The sequence below is a fragment of the Toxotes jaculatrix genome, chromosome 4, assembly GCF_017976425.1.
Source record: "Toxotes jaculatrix isolate fToxJac2 chromosome 4, fToxJac2.pri, whole genome shotgun sequence".
Taxonomy (NCBI): Eukaryota; Metazoa; Chordata; class Actinopteri; family Toxotidae; genus Toxotes; species Toxotes jaculatrix.
The window spans coordinates 13819649-13838769 of record NC_054397.1 but is presented as its reverse complement, the minus strand read 5'-3'; the positions used below and the strand labels follow the sequence as shown (position 1 = coordinate 13838769).

The window sequence follows — 19121 nt, the reverse complement described above, 5'->3', positions numbered from 1 at the left end:
TCTGTAGACCAGTTAATTGCCATTTTAATTTGCTAACATGAAACATTCAGTTGCTGTATATAAAGTTTGAATTGAGAGTCAATGTTGGTATTTTAAACCCATTTTCAAAATGTGGATATACACTAAAAACATTTTGTGAATACATGTGTAATCTTACTGCAATATTAGAAAACTTGAGCTGAAATCACAGATAACTGTTTAGCATTTTTGAAGTTATTTAATTAATCATAGAAAACAGTACATCAGCACAGCGAGATAAAGATGAAATGCTTCATCTGTTGTGGTTAGAGTAGAAAATATGAATCAGTGAGAAAAATTACTGATGAACTTAGGTACAGATTATAGTATTATATACATTCATGCTTCCTTCCAGCCAGATCTAATTAAATACGGGGTTTGCTAGCCATTTATAGTTCAACTTAAAAAATTTTAAAGCTAAATTTTAGCTAGTAGTGTGGCCTGCTTTGACAGTTTTCTTTAAATGGTGGTAGTTTGGCAAAATCTTCATCAGAAAGTCCAGCTGAAGAGTCTGCGGCTAGAAAGACAACAACAAAAAAATGTTTTAATACACAAAATACACAGAGGTGTAGGCGACTACTAGGCGTTTTGTTGTTTTGTTGTTTTGTTTTATTTGTGAAGTGCCCAGAATCATTAAACAGATGCTGCCTGCCTATACAAATCCCATACGAGGTGGATACAGTAGCACTAAAACCTACACAAATACGCTACCATCTACTAAAACACCATCACAAATTACAACCACCATTAACCACAGAGTTAAATCAACACTTCACAGACCCAAACCCATAAATTGTGATGGAATGCTTTTGGTTTTGCGATTCTAATTCTAATCACAAGCCTGGGGTATGCATTTACACCCCAAAACATCGCAAAACATGTCCATACCTGTGGTCTCTCTGTCTGAACCCGTCTCATACACCCAGAGCCGTAGATGACCGTGTTCTCAGGTATGACCTCACACGTGTTGACCTGACAGAAGGCTCCAATGATGCAGCCACTGGTGAGGATCACATTTCTACCAACGTCAGCTAGAAGACAACATAGGTGATATTTGATACAGTTAGTCACTGCGTTCATCTAAATGCTCCAGTTTCCTCTGCAGATGTGGGTTTCACTTCCTAACATCTCTACACAAACACACACTGGGAGCCACACAAAGACGCAAACATCCCACCTTTAGATTCTATCACATTGTTGTCCCCAATTTTCAGAGCTTGTGATACTGTGAGTTGTCCATTAAGGCAAAATAGTAGCCTTGGTAGATAAGAATCATCAGTGTTAAAACATGAAAACACTTCACTTATAGAATAAGACTTTTCAAGCTAGTGAAAAGGATACCACAGCCAACTTCAAATACATTGTTGATGCCAATGGTCATTGTCTTTGGTTCCACCTCAGAATCTGGTGTGATGTTTTCTGGGTAACTGAAGGGTAGAACAAACCACTTTGTAGATATTATGCAAGTAAGGGCGATTACAAAACAGAGACAGTGCCTACGCAAAGACAGGTAAGACAGTGATTATATGATATACAATTAGGTACATGTGGAATCATACATTACCCATTGATAATCAGAGCTTGCTCCTCGATCAAATTGCCTTCTCCAATCACTATGGGTCCCGCCTCAGCAATAATGCGAGCTTTTGGGTGGACCACTGTCCTGGGCCCTGGGGAAATATGGTATAAAAGTATAGTTGATTCACACACATAGTAAGTACACTTACAGAATTCGCTGAGGGTCTGATCCGCTTAAAAAGTATTAAAGAAATATGCAGATTTTCTCAACTCAGCAGTATTTACTAGCCAGTGTCGAAAAACGAAATATCTTACCTATGGTGACATCTCCCCTGATTTCACTTTCAACACAAACTACGGCTCCAGCGGCTATTTTGACACTGCAAAACAAAAGAAAAACAGCGAGAAAAAGATGTGGAAATGTTAGCAAAAGCTGCTAGTTAGCCACTTCGCTAAGGTGTCTAAACTAGGTGCATGGTAACTTCATTTTGGCTATTTAGTCGTCATAATTTGATACTATTAACATTTAACTAAGCTGTTAAACCTCACGTACGGGTTCATGTTTACATTACCTTTTCTGAGCATTTTGTTTATCTGCCATTGTGGTGGATGAAGTCCGATGGGAGGCGCCGTTGAATCACTCGATAGTCGATTTGGAATCCTTACTATTACAGCGTATGCGCATGCGCCATTCTATAATTAAAAAAAGATGGCTTTGATGACTGCAGCATGATTTCTAATGTTATTTGGTTAAAGATGGTAACCGAGAACAATTTATCTCATTTGAAAAACTTCCCTAGTCTGTAAAAATGATCAGAAATAGACACTTTCACTTTACATAGCCTGTGGTTTGGTTGAAAGACTAGATATTACCATAGCAACAGACAATATACCCCCCCCCATTCATGGCTTCGGCACTTTATGCTGCAGTGATTCGGTTTCATTATAACGTTAGCATTAGTTGTACCCTTCACTGGTATTTTCGTGATCCCACAGATATCTGTTTGTTTATCAGGAAACTTAAAATGCTTGTGTGAGGCGAAAAACCAACGTGTAAATCCAACATTTGCTTAATTTCTGTCCACCTATCTGCCAATCCTCTGCGGAGTGCAGTGTGTAGTGACGCGTTGAGGGCAACGAACAGGTATCGTTAATGGTGTACTTTGTCCCTTCTCGCTCCCACTACAATGTCAAAACAAGGAAGAGTCGGAAGTGGAATATATTATGGCAAAAAGGAAACAAAAGAGAAACTCGAAAAACACAGTCGTAGGGGTGAAACAGTCAAGGCAGAAAGAAATGACACAACCAGAGAAATATATGTTTTCCCTCGCTGCCATTGCTCTAGTTGTAGCCGTTTGCGTGGCACCACTGACAGCTGAAATATCTACCTGTAAGTACCCAGAACTGTTGACAAGTGAAAACTAACAAGATAGTGCTAGATAGTTAGCAACCTAGCTAGTGACCTAATGTCAAGAAACAAAACTGCACCAACTCCCATGTTTGTTTAAATTACATTGCAGCAATTACGGTGAATTTGGTCAAACGTCTGAAGATTCGCCTCGATAGATATGTTGTTTAAGTATTTAACTATTAAGCCATAATATCTGTTAGGTCGGAGCTAACTGTAGACTGGCAGCAGCTGGAGAAAACAGCAATGCAAGAATGAGTCCCAGTCGTTTGAACTTCCCTCCTGGGGGTATTTTACGGATTAATTCAGCATGTGACCATGGGGCTCTGCAGCCATAACTTCAGCCCTCTCACATGCTTTCCTCTTCAAGGCAGCAGTGGTAGCTGGCGGGCTCTAGCCTACAGTCAGGTCGGACAGTTTTATTCGCTTTGACTAACCATCTACCTACTACACACTTCGGTATGGAGTAGCTTTGTCGTCCATAACTGTAGCAGTGAATCATAGGTTTAAGGTAAGTTACTGAAAGCTGGTTGCACAGCTGTAATCTTTAAAGCGCAGCCTTCATAGTATGATTATCTCTCTCTTACATAATATCTATGTCAACATGGAGTTATGAAAGTAGGAATTATTTTACGCATGTACGTGTGCTTTTTGTTCATTCTGTAACATAATGTTAAGGGTTTCTAATTGTTGAAATAATGTTCAGAACGTCTGTTCAGAGAACAGAGGCTTCACAGTTGGGTGTGGTCAGCTACAGACACATTGTAAGCTGTAGCATCTTCTGCATGTTTTTCTCTTTCTGTAAAGCAAATGGAATTTGATCTTCAAAATGTGTGCTGCTGTTTCTTTTTCCAGCTGGCTTTTCGCATCATAAGCACAGAGACCTGAAGATGGACGAGGCATTGTTGACAGTCAGCAATGAGCTGGACACTGAGGTGGTGGTGTCCTGGATGTCAGAGCGCTGCTACCAGGTAGGCTCGCACACACCAAATTATTCTCCTCCCGTTGATTCTGTGGATGTACAGTGTCTGACACCACTTAGCCATTCTCTTCTGGGAAAGTGGTGTCTGACCCAAGTGTGGGCCTTATTTCAAAAAGAGGTGGACGATGGTGTTCTGATCTGGACCCTTGTTTCCTTGTGTGCTAGTGTTTGTACCAGCAGCTAGGGGTGGTACCGGCGGCACCCAGTCCTGGCCAGCCCAGTTCAGTTGCCTTTGTTGTGAGCACACAGCATGAAATTAAGCTACAACTCAACAGCACTCCTGTCAACCTGGAGCTGTGCACGTAAGTTAAATAATGCAGAAATGTTTCCCATACACCAGAACTGGTAATACATTAATATGTATACATATGTATATGTATATATGTATATGTATATTACAATGCAGTTCAATCTTTAAGTGTCATATTTTTTAATATTTATATTTATATGAGACTCTGTGCATATATATGTTGATCAGTTTGACTGGTTTGCAAGGTGGTTAGCATAATCGTCTTTAATTCTCAGGGTTCCATTCCACTTTGGGGAGCATGGAAACTACTCTCTGTGGGTGAAAAATCTGAATGACTCCTCAGTGGTCAACTGCTCTGTAGTGACTGATGCAGACCCCGTCAACAGCTACATACGTGAGTCTCACATAAATAAATGCATTCATAAACTTGTGTGACACTGACATATTTTACATCGTATGAGCGGCTGATGCTATATTCACCCCCTCCTCCCTGTACAGACTACACACTACATTTAATTGATGTCCCACTCTTTTCACAGCGATACTGGTAGCTTTTCTTATCTTTGCTGGACTGGCCCTGGTGTCTGCTATTGGAAGAAGATTATTAGGGTATGTCATTTTATTTTTTTTTTTTGTTGTTCTCTATTTATGCAATAAATTCCTAAAAGAAGTGGTGATGACTTTTGTACTGATTAGAGAATCTACAGAATACATACACAATCACAATCAAATCTAATAATGATATATTAAATGAATGTCATTAGATTTGAATAATGCGTGAGGCATTTATTTGTGGTGCGGTGGCATAATATTATTTTGTGTAAATAAAGATCACTGCTAAGCACAGAGAGCCACTGCTGCTGTATATTTGTGTTTGAACTGTGAATTGCATCTTGCGATTGTGCGTATTATAGAATTACTCCTAACCTGAATGGTTATTTCTTGTCCAGGCTTGATGTAGTGAAGAGTATCCTCCTCCGAATTGGCAGCAACATGGAGACAGAGAGGCTCATCAACTCTGTGAGTTTTACGGGGCAAATTTTAATTACACCACTTAATCGTTATGGTTTGACCAGTACACCGTATTTGTTGGTATATTTTAAACTGAGTGATGTCTTGATACCCTATATTTTTTCATTTTGCATTGAAAAGCACTTTGGACGTTTGTTTTGGAAAATGTTACACATGTATGATTGAAATATTTAAAATAATATATCCTGCATCCTTAGGCAAGGTGGCTCACATGGCTTGCTGGGGCTGTTGACTCAATAAAAAATTAAAGATTTTAGTGCAGAGGTTTACAACCTTTTTTTACAGAGATTTCATTACTCTTTCAAATCAAATATATTGAATAGTTGCTCGATTTCAGTTGCAGACTTTTTTCTGGAAATGTTCTTTAATCATTTTCAAGCCCTCAGGGAAATGGTTTTAACCAGTATGTATGGCTCTGTGCATAAGTATGTACCCTTCCAATTCCAACACAGTAATGTTAATATTTAACTTTACTTTCACCTTCCAGGAACTGGGCTCCCCCAGCAGGACCGTGACACCACTTACTGACAACATCCTTCCTCCCCCATCCAGCCCCAGCAAGAGGCTGCGATCTCTGGACACATTCAGAGGGTAGCCCCCCGCCCCTTAACCTTGCAGCTCATCTTACTCAAAGAATTACATTATCTGAATTGCCACTTGGTCTGATCTGGTCTGTGATTTCACTGTATCATGTGATTCTAACTGCAGTGTGACATTTTGGCAGCTGTCACCGGAACTGTCAGTCAATAATGAGACCCTACTAATAATACTAACATCCAGATCCAATGCTGTGAAGTTGTACTATTTGTTTCAAGGGATTTTTTTTAATTCCAAAGTGAACCACTTACAGTAGCTGTATTTCTGTACTCTTTTGCCCCTAACGCTCAATGGTTTTCAGTAATGTTACATTTTCTCTGTTTCTTGTCAGTATTTCCTTAGTTGTTATGGTGTTTGTGAACTATGGAGGGGGACGGTACTGGTTCTTTAGACACGAAAGCTGGAATGGTGAGCCCCAACTGGTTCTTTTTACCATGTCACTTATTATTCACAGATCTTTCTAACCTGCCTTGGTATTGTATTTGATTTTGAACCCTCTGTTCCTCTTCTGTCTCCTAACAGGTCTTACTGTTGCAGACCTAGTCTTCCCCTGGTAAGCTCACTTCATATTTTTATTTTACAGATTTTCTCTAGCATGTCTTAGGTCTGCGAATTAGTTTACCCCACTCTAGAACCAGACAGTTATTTATATATTCTACTCCTCCACTCACACATCAAAGTAAATATATAATTATAGTGTTATTTTATGAAACAATAGTGGCACAAAATGTGTGTATTAAAAGAGTGCCAGACCCACAGCCTCATTCAATCCTATCCCAGTTACATTGTGGAATTCGCACATTTAATACAGGTGCAATACATTTTCCATTTATTACAACTTAATTGCAGGATTCATTGCCTCCTTTAAGTGTTTTTAGTACTTGCAATAAAGGATTGAACTTTCTTCATGGTATCTGGATTTGAAAATGGTCCCCAAACTAAAATTTCTTCTGTCACTGAAAACTAACAAACAAAGAAAAATCATACTCCTCTTTTGGTCTCATTCTCTCACACTTTTTTTTTCCCCTCTCCACCAGGTTTGTGTTTATAATGGGAACATCCATTGCACTGTCGATCAACTCCCTGCTGCGTGCAGGCTTGACCCGCTGGTCACTGCTGAGGAAAGTTGTGTGGAGGAGCCTGCAGCTCTTCATCATTGGTGTCTTCATTATCAACCCAAACTACTGCCAGGGACCATGTGAGTATAAATACGCTTCTTTGATGCTGACTATAATATCCCAAACAATTTATGCAGATTATTATTAGACCATGTTCTTGTGGACTTGTGTGGTTATTTCTTCCTTTCTTTCCTTCCTTCCTGTGTGTTCACACTCCATCCTCATCCACTCCACAGTATCTTGGGACAACTTGCGAATCCCAGGTGTGCTGCAGCGCCTGGCCTGGTCGTACCTGGTTGTAGCCTGCCTGGATCTGTTGGTGGCGAGAGGTCACCTTGACATCCTTACCCAGGTCAGCCAACAGCTCCATTTTACTCTCATTCTTTAAGTTTCAGTTTAGTGCTCCACAGGTACAAGAGTCCCCTCAAATGTCCAAATGTCCATATCTACAGTGGAGACATGAAAGCACAAATTCATTCTGATATTCTGACAGTAGTCTCTTTTTTACTTACTGTCTGTGTTTTCCAGGGTGCTTGGTGGTCCCCTGGCCTTGACATCTTGCTGTACTGGCCAGCTTGGCTGTGTGTGCTTTTCTTAGAAATTATCTGGCTGTACCTCACTTTCCAGCTTCCTGTGCCAGATTGTCCAACGTGAGTCAAACAGGGCATGTTTGTGTGTGTCTTTTTGTATCCATGTGAGAAGGGAAATGCTCAGCATGCTACACGCTTTTGTCCACCTCTGATGAGTATTTGTTTCATGTGTTTCTTGGTCTTTTTGTATGTGTCTCATGTGTCTCACTTTACTGGTGTCTGGTGTCAACATTTGACATAACTGAAATGTTAAATTATTTGCTTTTACTCAAGAATGATGAAACTAGAGTGCAATTAAATTCAACATTGAAATCTGTATATAGATTGTCTTAATGTATTATTAAGGAATTGATAAAATAATTGACAAGCAAATTGTAAACTTCCGCCTTGCCCTTGATAGCCTTTAACCTTCATGAATAATACTGACCCCCCCCTCCCCACACACACACACACACACTTTTGAACAGAGGCTACCTGGGTCCAGGCGGGATTGGGGACATGGGCCTGTATGCTAACTGCACCGGTGGAGCGGCCGGTTTCATTGACCGTTGGCTGCTGGGAGAGAAACACATCTACCAGACTCCCTCGTCACGGGTTAGTAACCAGCAAACTGCATACTGACAGCAGACACATTCAATATTTTTATAACTTGGGATGTTAAGCTTTAGCTTGCTTATCAGGTTTACCGCTCAGAACATCAGTATGATTTTCAAAAATTCACTTCTGTTTCCATTTTAATTAAGGTGATTTATGCAGCTCGCATGCCGTATGATCCAGAAGGTGTTCTTGGCAGCATCAACTCTGTCCTCATGGCTTTTCTGGGATTACAGGTTTGTAATGTGTGTTTGTCTGATTCTGTCTTTCTTTTTTATCTCTTGCTTGTATTCATTTTTCTGATTTCAGTTTTGATAATAATAAGAATAGAAAAGCCAAAGGGAATCAATTTGTAGTTTTAAATGTTGTTTTTTCTCATTTTTACAGGCAGGAAAAATAATCTTACACTACAGAGATTTCCACAGAAGCATAATGTCGAGATTTCTTATATGGGGTCTCTTCTTGGTAAGCACACGAACCTGCTGTATCACATCTTGTACTTCTACTATATCTGTACTCTTGTATATCAGTTTGTCGTTGCTTCTGACATTGCAAAGTAGTGCATCAGTCACATTGTGTTTGATTTTTAACAAAAACCATTTCCTCCTCTTGATTAAATAATAAAGCCTCTTGTAACACACAGGGAGCCATATCAGCAGTTCTGACCAAGTGTTCCACAGACCAGGGCTTCATTCCTGTCAACAAGAACCTATGGTAAAGTTTGCTTTTATGCACTTTCAGATGGAACACAGTTTGCTCAGTTGCTTTTTTCACTGCTGTTGACAGAATTTTTTTTAGGAGTTTGCTGGAAAGACTATGGAGGATTTTACTTTTTTACCTGTAGTGCTTACATTTGGTAGTCCATTCTTTCCTCACTTCATTTTCAAAGGTTTAAAAATATGCTATTTATCCAGGTTTTCCATATCTGCTTTTCATTCCTAGCTAGCCATCTGTCTGCTGCCAAATATTGAACACACAAGTATTTCATCAGGAAATGTAGTCCAAGAGTGTAACTAGGTTAAATTTTAAGCTCAAGGCCAAGCTGTACACTGAGCCATTCCACTGTGTTGCTTAGCACAGTCAGACGTTGTTTACTTTTAGCACAAGCCACTGTGAATAATCTGCTTTAAATTGCAGGTGCTGAGTTGTTGTGTGTTGTATGAAAGTAGCTTTGTGAACACAGACCAGAGAGAAATTATAGAAGATCTCCAGACAAAGGAAAACTGCCCAAACCTATAGGGAAATCCTTGATAAATGCATATTTTCACTAAAAGACACCTGTCCCTTTGACTTCTAGGTCTCTGTCCTATGTGACAACACTGGCCTGTTTTGCCTTTGTGCTGCTAGTGATGATCTACTACACAGTGGATGTGAAGAAGTGGTGGTCAGGAGCCCCTTTCTACTACCCTGGTGAGCACTGTTATCAGACATAACGAGCCCGATTAGTGGACAGTTTCAGGAATGTGAATTTTTGACCTTTAAACCAAATTCTCACCAAGACAAGCTTTGATTGTCTAAATGAAGACGGTTTTTAACGGAGTTTGATATGAATGTAGAGGTCAGGGTTTGTGAAAAATGTAGTTTAATATTGGTACTTGCAAGATAAGTAGGTCCACAAAACCATCTGTCTCTGTTCGGTACTGAGAAATAAAGTCTACTGAATGTACAAATTGTAAATTCTGTGTGAATTTCTCTGTAATCACCATGACCTTTGCTCTTCTCTCACCTGCATGTGTGTGTGATTGCAGGCATGAACTCCATCCTTGTTTATGTGGGCCATGAAGTGTTTGAGGAGTACTTCCCCTTCCGTTGGCGCATGGCAAACAGCCAGTCCCATGCTGAACACCTCACCCAGAACCTTGTGGCTACTTCCTGTTGGGTGTTCATCTCCTATGTGCTCTACAGAAAGAAGATTTTCTGGAAAATTTAGAAGTGGAGTCCCCAGATGAAGGGGCCCTCAGACAATAATAGTGGAGGACATTGTTTACATCAGAATTGCTGGAGTTATAATCTGAAAACATTTGGAAAGTGTAAAACGGGATACTGATTTGTTTGGTCAAAACTATGATGGTGTCTGTCTCTGAACATACATGGGTTTCTTCTTTCAAACAGCACTCTTTTTTTGATAGTCACTACTTTATAGGCCCATAAATGTTTAAAGACTTTTTTTTTCCAAGGATATGAAGCAGCTGATCCCTGCCCGATATCTTAACTGACTCAGGAAGAACTGGTCCAAGAACAGTTTAAGAATTTGAGAACTACGAAGGCCGACATTGTTAATCTTCTTTTTGCCTTGTATTTGCAGGTTTTCATTCCTCATGTTGTGAGATTACAGCAGCAGGATGTTGCAGTAATGGTTTAACAAACCCCTGTTGACTTCCCCTTGGGAGAATCCCTGCTGCCATCTAAATTACTGCTGTGTTACCCTGAAAGCTGAAGTGGGTTTGTGAGACGGACTCTTCAAGAGCGGAAGGAGACAGTAAATGATGTACACTCGAAAGAAAAGGCTACCAAGAAAGCGCTGTGATCTTTCATCAATTCCACTGTACAACAGAAGGTGGAAGTGATATTTAAACAAAGGAGAAACAGTGTGTTGCGGTTTTTAAAATAAGAAAGTTCAACATCTGCAGTATTTCATTTGTCAGTGATCTGCGTAGATTGAATCGTTTATTGTCATCAGTTAGTAGCCCGGTTCAAGTGTGAGTGTTTTCCATTTGCAATCATCTGTTCCCTCCCAACCCTCACTCGCTCACCCAGCAAGAGTCCAGTGGCGTGATATATGATGGTGCGTGTTACCAAATGCTGAGGGGAAGTGAAGGAGGGCATGTCAGATGATGTTGAACCCCACTGGGGATTGCTTGTTTTGCATTTTGGTTAAATGCATGTGTGTACCCATTTGATGAGGTTTGGCAAAAACAGTCACCGAACTGTCGTTTTTTTGTTTTGTTTTAGTACACATGCACATTTTTATGTTTGCATTGGCAGAAATGATTTGTCTTAATCTTGCCCAAACTTTTGTATTTTTGAGTATTGAGTTTTCCACATTGTGTGAAACATGTTATGAATTAGAAGACCTACTGTATGTTGGCCATGTACAGTACACACTAAGTTGTAAGTTTACTAGCTACACTTAGCTAAAACTAATGCAGTGTAATGCAAGTCCTGATATGTGATATAAATGGTATGGACAAATTAATAGAAACACCTGTTTGTACAGTGCAATTCAGTTCAGCATTACAAACTGAAGCATTATAACATTATAACCATCATGAAAGTAGGATTTATTGCAGGACTGTTAGACTGCATTTGTTTTAGCCAAATTTTCCAACACTCTGCCAACTGAGTGTATATTTGATGTTTTATCTCACCATAAACCTGTGTTGTCTTTACTCCTACAATACTCTATAAATGTGCCCCATTCTGAGATCGACAGTTAATATAATTCATCAACAGATTTCGCAAAACCATATGTTCAGTATGTATCTAAATGCTGAGAGAAGTTTTTGGATAACTGCTAATCTAGTACTGTGTTAACTGAAGGAATTATTTTTTTCTGACTTTTATACCTTTCTTTTTTTTTAATTTTTATATTCACAATTTGAAAATACAGTAAGTTTATGCAATAAATCTTATTCCAAAATATTGCTGCTTTTGTTTGAGAGTGAGTTTTGTTGTAAGGCTGTTCTGATGTGGTCAATAATTGTTTCTGATCTGGTTTTTCATCCTTGTGAAAAAGGGGACAGTCATTTAAGTCACTCTAAGAATAATAATTGTTAGTCTCATAAACGCCGTGTGAAGATTTTATGTAAGATTGTGTTTTCCCAGTTTTACAATTCATGTAATGCTAATATCGCTTCTATCAGTTTAAAGGCAGAGAGGTGTAGTTTGCTTTATTACTCAATAAGGCGTGGGAATCGAGTTACAGTGCGGCTGCCTTGAGAAAAAAAAGGCAAGTTGTGAGGGTGCCTCTTCATCTCGCGATATGATTGGTCTGCCTTCATTCATGTCTATTGTGAGAGTTTTTCCGTTCTCGCGCGACTTTGTAACTTTCCCACGCCTGTTGTTTTGGCGTCTGCCCTCTGCCCGTCGCCCCTCCCTCCCCCCCTCTTCTCACCCCCTTTGCCCCGTCACACCTCCCCCTCTTTTTCTCCCTTCTTTTCCTTCCAGTCTGGTTCTTCTGTTGTGCCGTTGGCTTTGGTTAGGGGGCTGTGGGAGGGATCTCGCGATTGTTGGACTTCTTTTTTGTCGGGGGGGGGAGAGTTATTCGGAAGATGGCGCCCGTTGTTACGGGGTAAGTGGTCAAGGCATAATGTTATTTCTTTTTTTTTTTAAGTTTTGTTTTCTCGTGGTAAATTGTTGCCAGTTTGTAGTGTTTCTGAATGATGTCTCGGTGTGTTAACACTGCTGCCTTAGCCTCAGTAAACCAAGCCCATACAGTGCTACTTAGAGGCTTGATGTGGGGTCAGTTGTGCAAAACTATTCTTCGTAGTGTCGCTCGGTTTCTCTGCCATTTGTTGAGCTGTCTTGCGCTATTAAATCAGTTTCAAACTATTTCAGGAACTTTTCTGTCAGGCAACAGCTTTGTCTTGTTGGCTTAACTGCTCCTTTTATGTCTGTTTAATTTCAGTTTCAGTGAGTTGTGTAGAAACACATTGTGAAGTCATTTCAGTCTCCTCAGACTGCAGCATTGATACATTAACGTCACTTAACGTCAAAGTAGTTATATCAGATTATTGCTAGATTAGCGTACATTTAGCATACACTTATTGGTTTCATTTACTTTTCTCTGCATCACAATGTAGCTCAAAAAAAGAGACTGATGAGTTCACAATGTGTTTGCACCATTGCACTTTTAAACAAATCATCTACATTATTTTGTTATCATATATTGTATATTAGTTCAGACCATATATTAGGGCAGACCATTTTCATATGTGAGTCTGTTTTTCTAAATACAGAATAAAAACATAAGCACACCTGCCTGTACAGGTGTCACTGAAATTGTGCACCTCAGTTTTGTTTTTGTTTTTTTGTTTGTTTGTTTTTTATCTCTGCTACAGTAGCCCAGCTAAGCCCACGTGTAAACACTTTGCACTCTCATGTTTTTGTTTTGCAGGAAGTTTGGTGAGCGTCCTCAGCCTCAGCGCTTGACAAGGTAGATGGAAGCATAAGCAACCTTTCACAGTGCAATCAGCACGAAACGTTTTAAATCAGTGCAGGAAGCTAAAGGGAAACAGCTTTATGAAACCGTGTTGTACTAGGCTGGCTAAGTGTTAAAATGTGTTTCCCCCTCAATTTCAGGGAGGCGATGAGGAATTACTTGAAGGAGAAAGATGATCAAACAGTGCTCATACTTCACGCAAAAGTTGCACAAAAGTCATATGGCAATGAAAAAAGGTTTGTATCGGACTGTTAAAGTTGATTCTTGAAGTTCCTGTGAGTGTTTGATAGAGAAATCTTGTTTAAAGTGGGTGCATTGGGACTCCTGTGTGCTTTTTTTGACCTTGTGTCAATTAGGTTTTTCTGCCCTCCGCCATGTGTGTATCTGATGGGCAGTGGCTGGCAGAAGAAGTTAGAGAATATGGAGAAGGAGGGTTGCACAGAGCAGGAGGCCCAGCCGTGTGCGTTCATTGGGATAGGCAACAGTGAGCAGGAGATGCAGCAACTCAATCTGGAGGGAAAGGTGTGCACATATATCCTACTGATGATTTTAGTAATGTCCTCTGACATACTCTTTGCTCACCTCAGTCGTTCTAGCAATAAGCAGTTCACTTGCACTACTGGTAAACCATACAAAGTAACCACAGCATGAAATGTACAGCTGCTTTGCAGTTCGACCATATCCTCTGTTTGTCACTGCAGAACCCTGTTAACTATGTACACACTGTAGCTGTTGTTGTTTTCTTATTTCACTGATGTCATTAATGAAACTTGTTCTCAGAATCAGATGAGAGGGAAGTCAAAGGGGGGGGGGAGAAACACACGCTCACAAAATCCCCTGACTTGTTTATTTTCCCTGTGTTAGCACTTCTGCACAGCTAAGACACTGTACATCAGTGACTCAGACAAGAGGAAACACTTCATGCTGTCTGTGAAGATGTTATACGGAAACAGCGCCAACATAGGAGTTTTCCTCAGCAAGAGGATCAAGGTCATCTCCAAGCCCTCCAAGAAGAAACAGTCCTTGAAAAATGCAGATTGTGAGTTGCAGGCTGTGTCCGTATACACACGCACACACTCAAGGTCATGTAAAGACAGTTGTGTGGTTTCACCGCATATTGGCATTTAATTTTGATGTGAAAAAGGTTTAGATTTCCTTTTGCGTGCAGAAACACTTCATTATCTCTCATCCTTTATCTCCTTTCTCTCTCACTCACTCTTTCTCTTTTTGGCACTGCAGTGTGTATAGCTTCTGGGACTAAGGTTGCGTTGTTCAACCGTCTGCGTTCCCAGACGGTTAGTACCAGGTATCTTCATGTGGAGGGGGGAAACTTTCATGCCAGCTCCCAACAGTGGGGCGCTTTCTACATCCACCTCTGTGAGTTACACTTTTTCTTTATCTATGTTTCTTTGTTGTTGTTTTTTTTTTCTTTCTTTTTTTTTTCTTTGCCATTTTATTTTATCCTCTGTGCCCACTGTGTACAATATGTTGCTTGCTGTGGGTACACGCATTTTAACAGTATTGTTACACTTATTGGGGCACTTATTCAAAGGTAGAGAGGCAGTTATAGACACGTTATATTGTGTTCTGTCATTTTTGTTTAGTGGACGATGATGAGTCTGAAGGGGAGGAGTTTGCTGTGAGAGATGGCTACATCCATTATGGCCAGACGGTCAAACTGGTCTGTTCTGTTACTGGCATGGCCCTGCCCAGACTGGTATGCATGTGTTTATGTCAAATAGTATGTGAGAAAGTATGTGCAGTCATACCATCCATGTATTTGAATATATATATAGGGATGTGTGTACACTACCAGTCACAACTTTTAGAAGACCTTTCACCAGTAGTGTAACTGTGCAATGTTTCCTAATCTGTGCCCGATTCATCGATTCATAGATTGATCGTGACACGACACTTGATGATTCAGCATTGATTTATAAATGTTCAAAAATCGATTCTTTTAATAACGGAACGTAAGTGCAGCGGTCAGAACAGAAAAAAAGTTGCGCGTGCCCCCCACACACACACATATTAGGAGACGGACCTTAGTCCAAGAGATGGCGGCGTGTAATGTGTCACAGCGTGCAGTTCACTCGTCTGGGTTAAAAGCGCCAGTGTAGAGACATTTCGGTTTTTATGAACATGAGGACAAAAAGGGCCTTGACAAAACCTACTCTGTATGTATTTAATAATAAAGAAAAGATAGAAATAAACGTGTTTTACTTCAATGAATGGATATTTAAAAATATACATTATTTTACAAGTAACTACAGAGTGAGAAAAGAAACATTCTATGTGGGGAAAAAAAAAGATTAATCGAGATGCATCGATAATCGGTGAATTGTAATCGAATCAAATCAAATCGTGAGGTGACTTAGATGGCACAGCCCTAATTTGCACACACACATATATATTATTTGTTCCTGTGTATCTATGATGTGTGTGTGTGTGTGTGTGTGTGTGTGTGTGTGTGTGCCACAATACTTCAGATCATTCGGAAAGTGGACAAACAGACGGCATTGATGGATGCAGATGATCCAGTGTCCCAGCTCCACAAGTGTGCATTCTACCTGAAAGATACAGACAGGATGTATCTCTGCCTATCACAGGAGAGGATCATCCAGTTCCAGGTGCGCAGTGGCCCATTCATGGGTTTGGAGTGTTCAGTTCTGTTTGGTGCCATTGTTGCTGAAATTCATTCAAAATTTAACCAGAACGTGAACTGGTTTAAGATGCAGATTGTATCCTTAATCTACTGAGTGTATTTTCAGTTTTCTCCACAGTGTAAACTTTTGCTTCTGCCACATTATTAAGCTTGGTGGGTTTTGCCAAAATGCACCATGGGAGTCTTAGTTTACTTCTCACCTTACATTGTTACATAAGCAAGTTTGCACTTTCAACTTTTTTTAAAAATCAAAAGTTGTTCATTTTTTGTTCTTAAAATGCAACTGGGAGGTTTCATGTTGATCCAAGCCCGGGAAGTCCTCCGACTATGAGTCACTGTATAAAGTCCCCAAGATTCAGGATATGCAAAACAGGCTAACTTTACCATCTGGCTCACATTTTGAATTGTAGATTATTTTATTGTACTTTTTGTAAGAAAGTGTTCATATTGTTGCTGGTAAGTAAAAATGTATAAGCTATTTCTGCCTGTAGCCAACAGAATGTTACCCTCTCTGCTTAAAGTATTTCTGTAGTGTGTGTTGTGGAATTTGAATATTGTTTTATTGATCTGCTCTGGAGGCTCGCACAAATGAGTTTTTCCCCCTCTTTGGCATAAAGTGAAAAGTGAAAGTTATTTCTAATTTATTTAGTTTGATTTTTTTTTTGCCAGGCCACACCATGCTCCAAAGAAACTAACAAAGAGATTATTAACGATGGGGCTTCCTGGACTATTATTAGCACTGACAAGGCAGAGTACACCTTCTATGAGGGAATGGGCCCTGTCCCCACACCGGTCACACCTGTCCCTGTGGTAGAAAGTCTGCAGGTATGCGCACAGCCCTTTCTGTTGAAAACGTGTTTATGTTTTTTTTATCAGTAAACATGAGCAGCGTTTCAGATTGCAAACCACTTCCTTAGTGACTTTTTTAAAGGCAACACATTTTTTGTTTTGTGTGTGTGTGACTGTGTGAAGTTAAATGGTGGAGGAGACGTGGCGATGCTGGAGCTGACAGGACAGAACTTCACCCCTAACCTCAGAGTGTGGTTCGGTGATGTGGAGGCTGACACCATGTACAGGTGAGCGTTTGTGTTTCTGAGTGCACACTAGTGTGTAACAGCTCAAATACTCAGACCTTTTCTCATCTCTCTGCTGCGTAAGATGTGGCGAGAGCATCCTGTGTGTGGTGCCCGACATCTCTGCCTTCAGGGAGGGCTGGCGCTGGGTGAGACAGCCGGTACAGGTCCCTGTCACGCTGGTCCGCAATGATGGAATCATCTATGCCACCGCCCTTACCTTCACCTACACCCCTGAACCAGGGCCACGACCTCACTGCAGTGCTGCCGGGGCTATTCTACGGTCACATAGCACCTCTTCGTCATCACCAGCATCGTCATCTTCACCATCATCCTCACTAGGCGGCCTCGGCGATGGCCAGGGGGTTTATAACAGTAGTGACTCAGGAATGTCATCAGGAGCATCGACCATGTCGGTGCTGTCATAGTGATACTTATTCCTGGTGTGTAGGTGTGTGTTGTTGTGTGTGTGTGCGCTGTGAGTGGCTGAGAAAATGTGTGTGTGTACTTTCCAAAGAGGCTCATGGACCTGTGAAGAATTGCACAGAGACTCAGAAACTCTTCATGAGAGAGCAACTGAGGAATGCAAAAGATAGCTGAAAAAAAAGACAAGTTCAAAGAAAATACTTGGGATAACTGACTCTTCTCTTTAGCTCCCTCTTGTGGATTGTTGTGGACATGTCATGAGCCCCACTCAGAGGACCTTGATATCCAAGATCTTCACCTTAAAGAAGATGAATCTGTCTTCTAACTCTCACAACAACCAGATTTGTAAAGGAACCACTTCGTTTTTATTCCCCTGTGGGTTTGAACGCTATTTTCACTAAGTTTTTTTTTTGTTTGTTTGGGTTTTTTTTATGTTTTTTACTGTCAAGGTCATGTTTTTACTGAAAAACTTGCTGATTTATATGTTGTGTGTAAGGGAAACATTTTGTCGTAAGAGTAACATAGTTTTTACGGACCAAGGAATATTATTATATTATTTTATTCTTATTATATTTTATAAGCTTTTGCTGAGGTACATTTTGACATTTTTTTTGTATGATAATACATAGTAAGTTCAATTTTGTTACCAAATAGAGTTTGTCATGTTGTTTGCTCTTGTTTGAGTTTTGTCTCAGTGGAGTAATTAAGGTGGAAATGGCTTTTAGTAAGTCTCTAATTGTCTGACTGCAGCTTCTCTACTTTACTTCTCACCTCTCTTTTAATATCCACTGCTGTGTTTTCAAACTAGATACCCAAATGCACACTTACTCAATTGTCATAACAGAACCTTTAACAATTCTACATGCTGTATATTAATGGAAAAGAAATGATGAGACTGGCTTTTTAAGGAGGCACTTTAGAGAATTAAGACATGCACACACGTGGCTGCAGTTATGGGCTTAGCTGCCTGAGATCCACTGATCAGTCTCTTGCTACTCTTTATATCAAAGATGACATTTTTCATGTGTTTGATAATGTATCACACTCTCAGTGTATTCTGGGAGACTTAAGGTCTAAGTTTTCTAATCAGTATGCTGTTTTTGTACCACAGTGCTTAAAACTCCAATCGAAACGTAATCAGTCCCTCCTCTTTTTTTTTTCACAGTAGTGATGCCTTTAAACAAAATTCTTCTCTTGGATGAACTTGGGGTTCTTATCTCTTGCATATTTGCTGGAAGATAAATCAAGGAGCAAAGAAGGAATGTCAAAAATAAGGACCGTAAGGATCGAATCTTTAATGTCACTTTTTGATTCTTCAATATTTTTCATTTGGAGGGGCCTTAGGAGTCCTCCTGTGATTGTGCTTAAGTGTTGGAAGAAAAGCTTTAACACTTTCTCTGCCTTGTAGCTTGCAGTTCACCTGCAATTGCTCAGTAACGTCACGTTGGGATTGAGTCTCGCTGAATCGGGTTTCGTCAAACATGACACATGACTGCATATGTAGTTGAACTAATGCTAAAACAATCAGCTGCACTTGTGTTTGCTTTGGGTTTTGTGTGATGAGGCGGTTGTTTGTACGGACTCGAGTTCCTCGTTGGTTCTGCCTCTCTATCTGCCTTGTGGAGCAGGTTGATCATAAAAGTGGAACTATAGTAAGGAATGACAGTTTACCTTGGCCTTAAAATCACC

General features: G+C 40.2%; 3 protein-coding genes across 4 annotated transcripts; 2 read left to right on the top strand and 1 right to left on the bottom strand.

Moving 5' to 3' along the window:
• Positions 1 to 191: 191 nt before the first annotated feature.
• Positions 192 to 2229, bottom strand: LOC121181024 (dynactin subunit 6-like). The gene is made up of 7 exons (XM_041036781.1): positions 2109 to 2229; positions 1852 to 1916; positions 1583 to 1688; positions 1360 to 1445; positions 1196 to 1243; positions 907 to 1049; positions 192 to 535 (listed from the first exon to the last, which is right to left on the bottom strand). Exons 1-7 carry the CDS (start codon positions 2135 to 2137, stop codon positions 443 to 445), a joined length of 570 nt encoding a protein of 189 aa, XP_040892715.1. The 5' UTR covers positions 2138 to 2229; the 3' UTR covers positions 192 to 442.
• Positions 2230 to 2733: 504 nt separating this feature from the next.
• Positions 2734 to 11751, top strand: hgsnat (heparan-alpha-glucosaminide N-acetyltransferase). 2 transcript variants are annotated; one of them, XM_041036998.1, is made up of 18 exons: positions 2734 to 2926; positions 3800 to 3915; positions 4092 to 4228; positions 4452 to 4570; positions 4716 to 4785; positions 5127 to 5196; positions 5696 to 5799; positions 6137 to 6213; positions 6328 to 6358; positions 6843 to 7003; positions 7160 to 7275; positions 7452 to 7573; positions 7981 to 8107; positions 8257 to 8343; positions 8495 to 8572; positions 8751 to 8821; positions 9405 to 9517; positions 9856 to 11751. In XM_041036998.1, exons 1-18 carry the CDS (start codon positions 2761 to 2763, stop codon positions 10035 to 10037), a joined length of 1947 nt encoding a protein of 648 aa, XP_040892932.1. In that variant the 5' UTR covers positions 2734 to 2760; the 3' UTR covers positions 10038 to 11751. The 2 variants fall into 2 exon arrangements, with proteins under 2 accessions (XP_040892932.1, XP_040892933.1); XM_041036999.1 differs by lacking the exon at positions 2734 to 2926 and adding an exon at positions 3314 to 3455.
• A 529-nt stretch (positions 11752 to 12280) lies between these two features.
• On the top strand, positions 12281 to 18569 carry rbpja (recombination signal binding protein for immunoglobulin kappa J region a). The gene is made up of 11 exons (XM_041036791.1): positions 12281 to 12398; positions 13224 to 13262; positions 13409 to 13504; positions 13625 to 13790; positions 14133 to 14307; positions 14508 to 14645; positions 14873 to 14985; positions 15758 to 15898; positions 16603 to 16758; positions 16906 to 17009; positions 17092 to 18569. The coding sequence occupies exons 1-11, from the start codon at positions 12379 to 12381 to the stop codon at positions 17432 to 17434; spliced, it is 1491 nt and encodes a 496-aa protein (XP_040892725.1). The 5' UTR covers positions 12281 to 12378; the 3' UTR covers positions 17435 to 18569.
• The last annotated feature ends 552 nt before the right edge of the window (positions 18570 to 19121 follow it).